Here is a 13,762-nt window from a genome sequence, read left to right as displayed (position 1 = left end):
ACCACTGTGATTATTATTATTTGACCCTGCTGGTCATCTATGAACATCTTGACCATGTTCAATGTATAATGTCCACCCGGCACAGCCAGACTGGCCACCCCTCATAGCCTGGTTCCTCTCTAGGTTCCTTCCTAGGTCCTGGCCTTTCTAGGTAGTTTTTTCTAGCCACAGTGCAATTGTATTACTAAAGGATCATTTTTATACTTAAACAAAGAGTCTGTGTTTCCTTTCTCCTACCAATATGTATAAGTTTGATAATTATATAGACCTGATCATCTGTTGAAGAAATTGACCAACAACACAACACAACTGATTGGCTCAAACACATTAAGAAGGAAAGAAATTCCACAAATGAACTTTTAACAAAGCACAACTGTTAATTGAAATGCATTCCAGGTGACTACCTCATAACGCTGGCTGAGAGAATGCCAAGAGTGTGCAAAGCTGTCATCAAGGTAAAGGGTGGCTACGACAGTGAAGAATCTCAAATATAAAATATATTTTGAGTTGTTTAACACCTTTTTGGTTACTACATGATTCCATATGTGTTATTTAATAGTTTTGATGTCTTCACTATGATTCTACAATGTAGAAAATAGTAACAATAAAGAAAAACACTTGAATGAGTAGGTGTGTCCAAACGTTTGAATGGTTTTGTACATAGGTTTTGTCCAACCACAAATCAACAATAGGTTTCAAGGTTTTGGTTTATCAATCAGGAACCAATATTGAACTGACATCTCTATACCTTTAGGATAGGTGCTCCTCACAATCTAAATTTAGGTTTGTGAATATAGTCAATCAACCAATATGTTTTATATGCTAACTAGAGTGGTCTTCTTTTTAACTTTGTGGATGACAAAGTTAGCCATACTACTGTTGTAATCAGAATGGATGTGGGTGGAGAAATTTGTGTAGATATATGACTCCGTACAACAGAGAAGATAAAACCAAAAATGCCGTTTTTAATTTATTTTCGAACACTTGATGGCATGTCACTCCAAATGGAGTGTCATTTAAACCAATAAAGGCAAAACAAACTTTTCACAGAAAAGCTTTTTTCTTTACAAAACCTTTTGTGGAATACACAAAATCTCTTTAGGAAAGGTGTATCTTCGAAGTTACAATGAACTTTTGAACATATTCTTTGAACATTGAATACTGTATTATCAATGACATTGATTTGACATAATCATAACATGATTTACATTCAGTGTAGATCCATTGGATCCATTTGTGTGATAATATAGCTACATCAAATTGATACATTTTATCATTCAATGACAAAGAGTTTGACAAATTCTAACAAACAGGTGGTCACAGACCCAAAGAGTAGCAACTCAATATCGGTTAGAAATACAATGCAAGTATGTTATTACAATAATTTAACTCTGTACTGTCAGAGTTAAGGTTCTCAAACGAGAACATAAAATAAGAGAAACACTGTTATTAAATCAGTGTACATTTTCAAATACATAGTATGTATCCAGACCAATCTGAACAATTTCATAGAATCCTTCCTTTCAAAGGAATACTGGCAAAACATGCCCTTTCTTCATCTGGATGAAGACTAATGACATAGCATCTCTTGCCAAATGCAGAAGAAGTAGACCTCCGTCACTCCGAACACCACTGTCCATGCTTGTCAAAACATACACTGGCCTGTCTAATTCCGTTTGTCTGACATGAAAAGGTCTGAAGCGGTGCTCTACCAGGGCCTCCAGAGCGGATGGGAGATGGGTCTCATCACACCCTTGGTGGTGGCCTGGTCTATTGGGGAGCCCAGCGGGGAGAGGGACCTGGGGGCCTGGCTGTGTTGGCTGGATGTCTGCAGGCTGTGGAGGTGGGTCAGCAGCCTGCTGTGGGACTGTGTCTTCACCTCACACTGCGACAGGAAGCTAACAGCCTCCTGCACACAGTGAGAGTAGCTCCCATTGGCTACCACGGTGGAGGAACTCCCTGCCTGCTGCTGTCGGCTCAGGAAATAGACGGTCATCTCCAAGATGTCAGCCTTCTCCTGCTTGGAGTCAGGCTGCTGCAGGAGGAACTCGGGAGCCAGGAGGGACTTGAGCTGCTCGATGCTGGTGTTGATGCGATCTCTGCGCATCTTCTCCACAGCTGGCTTCTTTACCTGCACAAAGAGAAAACAAGGAACAGTTTAGTCAACTTGCCATGTATAATTAACAGCAATAGAATAAGATTGAAATGTACTGTATGAATGTATTCAAAGCATTTGTTTACCTTAGTAAGTGAGAGGTTCTGCTCAGAGTAGGTAATCTGTCTAGTCATTGTTGGTGTCATGGCTGTGGCAGTCGTAATGTTGAGCTGAAGTCTCAGTAAAGAGCCAATTGGATATGTGCTGTCTTCCCTCTGGTTCTCCCTCCTATTTATACTCCTAAATCTCCACATGAATGTGTAGGTCTTGGGCTTGTTGGAGGTTCTCACAGCCTGGAGCCAATGGGAGGGCTGGGAGGGGCATTGCGAGATCATGCTCAATGAAGTGTTTATGAAGTGTTTATTGCTGGGAGGACAAAGAGTGTGCCTCTCGGGAGCAGGTTGATATAGCACACAAACAACTATACATACCTCGGCCTAAACATCAGCGCCACAGGTAACTTCCACAAAGCTGTGAACGATCTGAGAGACAAGGCAAGAAGGGCATACTATGCCATCAAAAGGAACATAAAATTTGACATGACAATTAGGATCTGGCTAAAAATGCTTGAATCAGTTATAGAACCCATTGCCCTTTATGATTGTGAGGTCTGGGGTCCACTCACCAACCAAGAATTCACAAAATGGGACAAACACCAAATTGAGACTCCGCATGCAGAATTCTGCAAAAATATCCTCAGTCTACAACGTAAACCACCAAATAATCCATGCAGAGCAGAATTAGGCCGATACCCACTAAATATCAAAATCCAGAAAATATCTGTTAAATTCTACAACCACTTAAAAGGAAGAGATTCCCAAACCTTCCATAACAAAGGCATCACCTACAGAGAGATGAACCTAGAGAAGAGTCCCCTAAGCAAGCAGGTCCTGGGGCTCTGTTCACAAACACAAACAGACCACACAGTGCCCAGAACAGCAACACTATTAGACCCAACCAAATCATGAGAAAACAAAAATATAATTACTTGACACATTGGAATGAATTAACAAAAAAACAGAGCAAACTATAATGCTGTTTGGTAATTAACAGATAATAGAATACCTGACCACTGTGAGCATAGCCTTGCTATTGAGAAAGGCCTCCGTAGGCAAACCTGGCTCTCAAGAGAAGGCAGGCTATGTGCACACTGACTACAAAATGAGGTGGAAACTGAGCTACACTTCCTAACCTCCTGCCAAATGTATGACCATATTAGAGACACGTATCTTCCTCAGATTACACAGATCCACAAAGAATTCGAAAACAAACCTGGTTTTGATAAACTCCCATATCTACTGGGTGAAATACCACCGTGTGCCATTCACAGCAGCAATATATGTGACCTATTGCCACAGGAAAAGGGCAACCAGTGAAGAACAAACACCATTGTAAATACCACCCATATTTATGTTTATTTATTTTCCCTTTTGTAATTTAACCATTTGCACATCGTTACAACACTGTATGACAATTGTAATGTCTTTATTATTTTGGAACTTCTGTGAGTGTAATGTTTACTGTTAATTTTGATTGTTTATTTAACTTTTGTATATTATCTACTTCACTTGCTTTGGCAATGTTAACATATGTTTCCCATGCCAATAAAGCCCCTTGAATTGATTTGAATAGATGGGGAGGGAGAGGAAGGCTGGGAGGGGAGGGAGGGAGGGAGGGGGGCTGACATGGTGTTGTTATGGATCTGGGAAAGTGGTGACCCCAGAGGAAGGAGTTTGCTCATCTTCTGCCATTATCACAGAATAAAGAGTGAGCACAAAGTGTTTCGGCACAGGGCACACATACAGTAGGTGTGAGACTGAGAGATCTGGGGCAGGGCTGTGAGTCTAACGGCACATGGAGCTACTGTGTTGTCCACTAGCTTCATGGAGCAGGTTGTTTCCAATAGCCTAAATTGTTCATATCCATGAGCTATTCAAAATCCTTGGGTCTTTGGTGTAATGTCATGTAAAGATGTAATGATGTAATGATAGGACAACATTTATCTATCACTCCAGTGTTCATTTGCTAAGTTGTAATTACTTCGCTACTATGGCTTATTTACTGCCTTACCTCCTCATGCCATTTGCACACACTGTATATAGACTTTTTTTCCTATTGTGTTATTGACTGTACGTTTGTTTATTCCATGTGTATCTGTGTTGTTGTCTGTGTCACACTGCTTTGCTTTATCTTGGCCAGGTCGCAGTTGTAAATGAGAACTTGTTCTCAACTGGCCTACCTGGTTAAATAAAGGTGAAAAAAATAAAAATAATAAAAAATAAAGTTAGTCTTTGGTGTGGTCTGTATATTTGTCAGGTAGTAGATTTCTGTGAGTTATAAACATTGCACAGTTGTAGCAGTTACTGCCATGAAAAGTCTTCACATCAACCCATTAATATATCCAGAATTGAGTTTTGGAAAGCTCCACATGTAGATATGGACTGTTACTCTTTTAGCACACTTTCACGTCTACTGATAGAAATGCAGGCCCCACAACCTTTAGACACACAGCTGCCTGTCCTGCCTGCCGCTGGCTGCGTCCCAGTCACAAGCTCCCTTCCTACCCAAGTGGAACGTGAGAGCTGCCATGGTCCTGAGTTTCCCACACTTCAGTGTTAATGACACTGGGGCGGACACACAAAGGAAGTGTGCCCCGTCACACAAAGCTCAAGTGACCAAGGCCCTTCTACTCCCTCCTCCCTCCTGCCCAGCCACAGTGCAGTCAACCAGGCTCTCACAAGGCTTTCACAGGCACACCATCTGGACAGATGGGACACTATAATCACCCAATGGGCCACGTGAGACCTGCTCAGGGAGATGAAATAGAAAGCGTGAGAATGTAGGAAAAGGGCAAGTAAAAAGTCAAACTTCAAAGTCTTTTAGATATTATAATGACTTTTTCACTAAATATATGAACATACAAGATTAAAAAAACATGTTGTATTATACTATTACCACCGAATCAAATAGTCAATACAAATGACTAATACCAATACCACCCTTATTACAATTGTAATAGCACTACAATGTCAATTTGTATTAAATTATTTTCATTTAATAGTTTATATGATGCAATGAAATGGATCTTACTTGAGTACTCTAGCAATGTTCACAGTAAAGGAATTTGGAGTGAAAATGCCTTTCTCTGCCATGGACACTTCATGCTTAACATCTCCAATGAGCATGTGAAATGTCCACAGACAGAGGATGTACTCCATGTTCTCACCACGTTCCCACCACGTATCAGTTGTAGTCAATGCTCATTGGTTAGTTTCCATCCATAACACATCATGCTACGAATGGGAGGGGGGAAGCGGGCATTTTTAAGGGCACCTCCCACCTGTTCATTTGGATCAGGGCCATTGTATTGAATTAATTCAAGCAATTTGTGCACTTTCTATTGTCACGAGGGCCTCGTGATTGCCAAAAATACTATGAGAAGCTACATCACATTAAAGCGTAGTGAGAGCTGATATAAAGGTAAAGGAAAATGAGGTTAAAATCAGAGACATCGCACACTGAAAGCACACTGAGTCATCCTCATTTCAAAGCAGGCAATATACAAAGACCTTACAGCACATCCAACATAAGGGACCACATCAAATGGACCATATTGAACTGATGAGGATGTCTTTCAATGAAGCTTACGGGAGCTATATATTGTAGGGCTGTTTAACTCATGTTTCCTTTCTCTGCTCCTACAGGGGTAAAGTTATGATCCTTGAGAGGAAATACACTGATAGGGTGGAGAAGCTTCGCACGGCACTCGAGAGCCAACTCCACAACAGGGTCTCCAGCACAGACTCTTTCTTCTCAGTCAGGAGGCCCCTGCTCTTCCACAAAAACTACTCAAAGTACTCTAGAGATACTCTATGACTGCATACATTACCTGCTGAAGATATTGCCCCACTGTTGATCCAGTGTGTATCTCCATGGAAACACCAAGACCAGCAGTGGGACTGAGCATGGTAACACTGAGCAGTTTCTGTACCCTATGCAAAGTTACTCTCACACCAAATCTGTCGTCATCTCTACACACCTGGAAGAGCTAAAGATTATTATAATATATTTTTTTAAATGTAACATTTATTTAACTATTATTTGGACCATTTCAATTGATATGTACTATTTTGCAACTGAAATGATTGGGATAATTTTTCAACAATATGTGTATATATTTCCAGACATATATTTTTTAAACAATAGATTCAAAGTTAATGGTCTTTTGTAAAGACAGAGATTTTAGTCTATGCTTTATGTATATGCCGTTCATTGTATGCCATTTTGTTTTAATATTTTTTTTGCTGAGATGGTCACATGAAGACTACTCTCTGAGGAAAGAGTTATTACTGAAAACCATAGCGGTCTAAGGCACTGCATCTTAGTGCTAGAGGCGTCCCTACAGACCCTGGTTTGATTCCAGGTTGTGTCACAATCGGCCGTGATTGGGAGTCCCATAGGGCGTCGCACAATTGGCCCGGCATTGTTAGGGTTTGGCCGGGGTACAGTAGGCCCGTCATTGTAAATAAGACTTTGTTCTTAACTGACTTGCCTAGTTAAATGAAGCTTAAATAATAGAGCCTTATGGTTGGCTACATCACAAGGGAAATTATATTTTTGATATCCAATGTGTAACGGCGTTCTTCGTTTGTAGAAAGAGAGTCGGACCGAAATGCAGCGTGGTGGTTACTCATGTCTTTAATAAATGAAGAGCGATACATGAAATAACTTAATACAAAAGCAAAACAACAAACGGAACGTGAAACCTAATTACAGCCTATCTGGTGAAACTACACAGAGACAGGAACAATCACCCACGAAATGCAAAGAGAAACCCAGGCTACCTAAATACGGTTCCCAATCAGAGACAACGAGAATCACCTGACTCTGATTGAGAACCGCCTCAGGCAGCCAAGCCCATACAACACCCCTACTCAGCCGCAATCCCAATAACCACAAAACCCCAATACGAAATACAACAAAGCAAACCCATGTCACACCCTGGCCTGACCAAACAATCAACGAAAACACAAAACACTAAGACCAAGGTGTGACACAATGTAAACATTTTGTTGTAAAAAAACTGATGATGTCTGCTTTTTTTGTTATTTTTGATGTTGTCAATTTCTGCACCATTGCTTACGAAATAACCTGACAACTTAAAATATTTTAAATCCACCAAAAATGACCTCAACATCTATGGATCATGATTTCTTCAATAAGTGTTTCCCTAATAACCGGTAGTACATAATAGTTCTCAATTTTCAGCTCTACCAGCCCACCAGTCTTTGCATATGTCCATGTAACCTATTCATCCAAGCAGTCACAAATTCAACCCAACACACACACACACACACACACACACACACACACACACACACACACACACACACACACACACACACACACACACACACACACACACACACACACACACACACACACACACACACACACACACACACACACACACACACACACACACACTCTGTTTGCATATTGCTAGTAGCCAAAACAAGCAAATGAGAGATGTAATGTTTATCTGTCTATTATTTTATGTGAATGATACTCTGTCTTATCTGGATAATAAATGCAATGTTTGCTTCATACATTACATTTAGAATAATGATACATTTTGGTTTCAACAGGCTGTTGAGTATCAAAACTTGTTCCCATTCACAAAAATTAAGCAGCAGTCTAATTTGTCTGTTGGACTGACCACTACCATTTATTGAATTTGTTTCCTGTGAATAGTATGGTAAATTCATGACAGATGAGATATCTCAGTCTGTGCTATGTCCTCTGCTAGACAGCCTAAGCATTACTAAAAACAGTTCCCCTCCATTTAAAAAAAGTGATGCCTGGTCAAAAAAGATTAGCTCAACCTCAAGTAGAGAGAGGTTTGATTATATGGCTTTATAGCCCCATCTACAGTCAAGAAACCTGGCCGTGTGGTGCCAGGACGACAAACTCTCCCTCAACCTGATCAAGACAAAGGAGATGATCATAGACTACAGGAAAAGGAGGGCAAAGCACACCCCCATCCTCATCGACGGGGCTGTAGTTGAGCAGGTTGAGAGCTTCAAGTTCCTTGGTGTCCACATCACCAACTAACTATCATGGTCCAAACACACCAAGACAGCGTGAAGAGGTTACAACGATGCCTATTCCCCCCCACGAGACTGAAAAGATTTGGCATTGGTCCTCAGATCCTCAAAAGGTTATACAGCTACACGATCGAGAGCATCCTGACTGCTTGCATCACCGCCTGGTATGGCAACTGCTCGGGCTCCGACCGCAAGGCACTACAGAGGGTAGTGTTAGCGGCCCAGTACATCACTGGGGCCAAGCTTCCTGCCACCCTAGTCAAAGACTGTTCTCTCTGCTACTGCATGGCAAGTGGTACCGGAGCACCAAGTCTAGTTCCAAAAGGCTTCTTAAACCTCTTAAGGATCCAAACCTTTTTTAATTTTCGCCTAATCTAACATAACCAAATCTAACTGCTCAAGACCTGAAGAAAGGATATGTATATTCTTGATGCCATTTGAAAATAAACACTTTGAAGTTTGTGGAAATGTGAAATTAATGTAGGAGAATATAATAACACATTAGATCTGGTAAAAGATAATACAAAGAAAAAAACATATGCATTTGTTTTTTTGTACAATCATCTTTGAAATGCAAGAGAAAGTCCATAATTATTCCAGCCAAGGCGCAATCTAGATTTTAGGCCACTAGATGGCAGCAGTGTATGTGCAAAATTTTAGACTGATCCAATGAACCATTGCATATCAGTTCAAAATGTTGTATCAAGACTGCCCAAATGTGACTAATTGGTTTATTAATGCATTTTAAAGTTCATAATTGTGCACTCTCCTAAAACAATAGCATTGTATTATTTCACTGTAATAGCTACTGTAAATTGGAGAGTGCAGTTAGATGTACAATGTATATAGACTCCCCTTTTTTTTGTCCTACTGTGTTATTGACTTGTTAATTGTTTACTCCATGTGTAACTCTGTGTTGTCTGCTCATACTGCTATGCTTTATCTTGGCCAGGTCGCAGTTGCAAATGAGAACTTGTTCTCAACTAGCCTACCTGGTTAAATAAAGGTGAATTTTTAAAATTGTTTTAATTAAAAATTAACAAGATTTAAGCTTTCTGCCCATATCAGATATGTCTATGTCCTGGGACCCAATCCCGTGGAGGTTAACAGCTTCTACCCCCAAGCCATAAGACTCTTGAACAGATAATAAAATGGCTACACAGACTATGTTCACTGCTGCTACTCTCTGTTAATTATCTATGCATAGTCACTTTACCTCTACCTACATGTACAGTACTAATACAAAGTTTGGACACACCTACATATTCAAGGATTTTTCTTTATTTTTACTATTTTCTACATTGTAGTGTGCAAATCTGTCAAAGGGTGGCTACTTTGAAAAATCGAAAATATATTTTGATTTGTTTAACACTTTTTTTGGTTACTACATGATTCCATGTGGGTTATTTCATACTGTTGATGTCTTCACTATTATTCAACAATGTAGAAAATAGTAAAAAATAAAGAAAACCCCTAGAATGAGTAGGTGTGTCCAAACTTTTGACTGGTACTGTCCATAGTGCCTCAATTACCTCGACAAACCTGTGCCCACATTGACCTTGTATAGAGCATCATTACTGTTATTTTATTTTTATTATATGATTATTATATATATATATTTTTACTTCAGTTTATTACATACTTTCTTAACACGTATTTTTTTTTAAACTGCATTGTTGGGCTTGTAAAGTAAGCATTTCAATGTTATATTCGGAGCATGTGACAAATAAAATCTGATTTGATCATCTGCGCAGCGTCACCTCCTGGAACTGAGCCAAAATTAATGAGGAAATTCTGTGATTGTGGAAAACTCGCGAGAGCCCATAGGGAGTAGCGTTACTTCATCATGGCAGGCAATAAGTTGGCTTTAGAGGGAAAAATAAGTATTATAAGCTTTCTTTTAGGGCTTGGCGTTGTTATAATTCCCCTTATTAGAACATTCGCTGGACACCTTGACTGGGTATTCGACTATCTCACTGGAGTGAGGGTGAAAATAGCTATTGCGGTGTACATCGCTGTTCTCAATGGCTTCTTGCTAATCATATATAAGGGACCTCTATATAAGGTAAGAGCTACAGTAGTAGCAAGCTAACGTCTGAAACAAGATGGCTAGCAGTAACATTAGCTAAGCTACTTAGCTAGCCATCTTGATTTATGTTGTATTTGCCCATTCAAAACGGCAGTCGGCTAGCTAGGCTTATTCTAAATTATCAGTTATTAATTGGCGCGCTTCTTTCTGACAATGTATTGTGCTAATGTTAGCTGGCTAATCCTATTAGCTGAATTGGATTGAGACAGCTGTCACCCTGATTGCCTAAAGTAGAACTCTAATTTAACGGTAAACTAGATGACACTATTGAAGTCAACCTTCGGGATGGCCCATTTATGTTATTGTCTTAGCTGTTGATTTGGAGCCAGCTTTGTAGTTTCACAAGTTCAAGTTAGAAAGGTTATCGGAGCATGCTCTTTTCTCCCAGGTTGCTGTGCGAGCCTGCTTCCTTGGTTTTACTTTTGGGTGTGGCTTGATCATAAGCTTTTCCCAAACTACATGGACACACTTTGGCTGGTAAGCATCCAGCACCTGTACATACTCTCTGTCACACACAACTAATTGATGTTAGTTCGATACCTGTCTATGCATAGTTCTCAGTCAATGAATGTATTTGCAGGTACATGTGTTCCATGTCTTTCTTCCACTACTCTGAGTACTTGGTGACGGCCATCATTAACCCCCGCAGCCTGTCTCTGGACTCATTCCTGCTCAACCACAGTGTGGAGTACACCGTGGCTGCCGTCTCCTCATGGGTGGAGTTCACTATAGAGAAACTCTCTATCCCAGGTCTTTCCCTCATACCACACTTGTGCTCAATGGTTGCGTTCCAGCCTGACTACATAGCTGGTATTGCATTGCATCAACCAATGGTTGCATACCACGTCATTCTGCGCAGGCAGGCGTCTGCAATGTAGGCTCAATCCCAATACTCCCGTTAGCCCTCCCCTTAGTTTTTGAGTGTCTTTCGTGTGGGGGGGAGTGACACTCGAAAACGGAGCAACTAGTGGTAGGGAAATTAGGCCTAGGGAATGGGACATCATTACATCGCTTGCGTCGATGACATGGATGTCGATATAAGGGAGCCCTCTGCACCTCTCTGATTCAGAGGGGTTGGGTTAAATTGCGGAAGACACATTTCAGTTGTACAACTGGCTCGGTATCCACTTTTCCCTTTCACTCGTCAGATACTGCCAACGCATACCACGCAATTGACTGACGATGAGCCAGTACTGGCTGCAGTAATAGCTTTTCTTATATTTCTCATGCAGCAAATACATACTTACCATATGAGCATCAAATGAAAAACAACGTGCCTGTAATGTACCCATCCTCTGGCGGTGGTTCAATGTGGAGTAGTACTGAAGCAGGACTTTCATTCCATAGCAGTTTGGCATGTAACAGTTGCGTTCCCTTCACTCAGTCCTTAACAGTGGAGGCATTGTAGCTAGAACATTTAAAATCACTGTTCTGAACATTTTTAAAATAATTTACCAAATGTGTAAGGGTCCATACACCGACACATCCATAGCATACCGGTCTTTTTATCCACCACTATACAATAAGGAAGAAAATAGTTATCTACTGCTACGTTACCTGCATTGGCATATCTTCAGTCTCTTATGTTACTAAATACAATAAAGAACAATTACAAGTGATTGAAGTATTTAATTTTTATTTAATGAACAGGACGGCAAGCTTACAAAATTGTACATAAAATTTGCAGTAGATGCTTTCGTTAGCGAGATTCTTTACATACATTGGGTTTCACAGATGACAGCCTGGTTTGCTCAGGAGTCCCTACAACATGAATTACAATTCATACAAATGTGAAATGCCTGTATAGAAAGCTAAATGTGTAGTTAGTTGGCTAATGTTAGCTAGTTGTTGCTAGCTTGTTAAATAGTGATTTTTTTTTTTTTTTTTGTAAATTAACTTTATGACCAAGAAATGTGCATTAATTGTTCTCTACATTAACTAACATATTCATCTTAAATGTAAATACTTTGCGTGATTTGTTGGGAAGTTATAATTAATTACATGTCCTTCCATCCTATTATTCTTGTCAGCCACCTTCCTGAAGCAACTTTAGAGCCTTGGACCGCAGGACTTTATGGTAGTTTTAATAACCACTCAATAGGAAGTCTGCATGTTGATTTTCTTCATTTGGAGGGCTGAAAAGGCTCTACCCCCTCGCTCAAATTTGAATTGGAACACCACTCCGACTCAATGTGGCTCGCGGGATCATGCAAAATGGAGGGGAGGGCTAGGGGGTATTGGGATTGAGCTGTAGTCAGCCTGGAATGCAGCCAATGACTTCATGTCTCAGTTGAAATGGCATGACATGTTGTCACAGGAGGAGTGAAATGTCTCAATTGGCTCTGAACCTTTTCCCTCTTGTCTCAGAGCTGAAGCAGCTGAGCTGGCTCAGCCTGGTGGGCCTGGTGATGGTGCTGTGTGGGGACTTCCTGCGTAAGTCTGCCATGCTGACGGCTGGCTCTAACTTTAACCACATCGTCCAGAACGAGAAGGCCCAGAGCCACGTGCTGGTCACCGATGGGGTCTATGCCTTCTTCAGACACCCGTCCTACGTGGGCTGGTTCTACTGGAGCATTGGCACACAGGTACATGCCTAAAATGTACATTTTTCTTAAAACATGTTACAATCAAGCCCACTACACTGATTTCACTTTTCTGTGTCCAATGTTCCAGGTGATGTTGTGCAACCCTGTCTGCATCGCGGGCTACACCATGGCCAGTTGGCGCTTCTTCCGTGAACGGATTGAGGAGGAGGAGCTCTCTCTCCTCCATTTCTTTGGAGAGGACTACCTGGAATACAAGAAGAAGGTGGGCACCGGCCTGCCCTTTATTTCAGGCATCCGCATCAACAGCTCCTAGGTGTGAGAGATGGGGTCCTGGATGTATGAACATGGCAGACAGACAGGCACTGTGAGGGGCAGCCCAGGTCAGCATACTGTGGATTAGCCCTTGTGGTCGCCCGCCCTGGGTGGGGTCTAGAGCTCACGGAGACTGACACCTACGAGCGTGGTAAAGGGCTCCCCAAAAACCTGGGTAGACGGACTCACTCAAAAAGAAACGACACCCCCCAATGTTGTATATCTATTGCACACATCCAACCGCCTCTTTGGTTTGGTTAGTTTGACTACTAAGTTTTTTTTTTTCTTTCTTTCATCTCCAATGTTTCCCTTTTCTGTGTTTTCCATAGGGAGGAGTTGAGTTTCTTCAGTGGATGCTGAATGGATTTTTAGCTTGTGTTACTGAATCAAAGTGCTGTAATGAGCCTGGTCGAGTGTCTGCTATTCCTTGATTGTCTGGCTTATCACTAAGTCATCATTATTAGGTCTCAGCGTTTACAACAATAGTTTTACACAAGATTAGGGATGCACAATTTCAACTGCCCTCGTACATATTCTTTCCCAGTAGGTAAAT

The 13,762-nt window shown here is 41.0% G+C and overlaps 2 protein-coding genes across 2 annotated transcripts; one reads left to right on the top strand and one right to left on the bottom strand.

The window, feature by feature from the left end:
• Window positions 1–945: 945 nt before the first annotated feature.
• LOC118360432 (transcription factor HES-5-like) lies at window positions 946–2,339 on the bottom strand. Its single transcript, XM_035739685.2, has 2 exons — window positions 2,242–2,339; window positions 946–2,131 (listed from the first exon to the last, which is right to left on the bottom strand). The coding sequence occupies exons 1-2, from the start codon at window positions 2,299–2,301 to the stop codon at window positions 1,709–1,711; spliced, it is 483 nt and encodes a 160-aa protein (XP_035595578.1). The 5' UTR covers window positions 2,302–2,339; the 3' UTR covers window positions 946–1,708.
• A 7,685-nt stretch (window positions 2,340–10,024) lies between these two features.
• On the top strand, window positions 10,025–13,558 carry LOC118361289 (protein-S-isoprenylcysteine O-methyltransferase-like). Its single transcript, XM_035741110.2, has 5 exons — window positions 10,025–10,327; window positions 10,740–10,828; window positions 10,932–11,101; window positions 12,719–12,936; window positions 13,025–13,558. Exons 1-5 carry the CDS (start codon window positions 10,109–10,111, stop codon window positions 13,208–13,210), a joined length of 882 nt encoding a protein of 293 aa, XP_035597003.1. The 5' UTR covers window positions 10,025–10,108; the 3' UTR covers window positions 13,211–13,558.
• Window positions 13,559–13,762: the final 204 nt, after the last annotated feature.

This window comes from Oncorhynchus keta, chromosome 28 (assembly GCF_023373465.1).
Source record: "Oncorhynchus keta strain PuntledgeMale-10-30-2019 chromosome 28, Oket_V2, whole genome shotgun sequence".
Taxonomy (NCBI): domain Eukaryota; kingdom Metazoa; phylum Chordata; class Actinopteri; order Salmoniformes; family Salmonidae; genus Oncorhynchus; species Oncorhynchus keta.
This window is presented reverse-complemented; position numbering and strand designations above follow the sequence as displayed.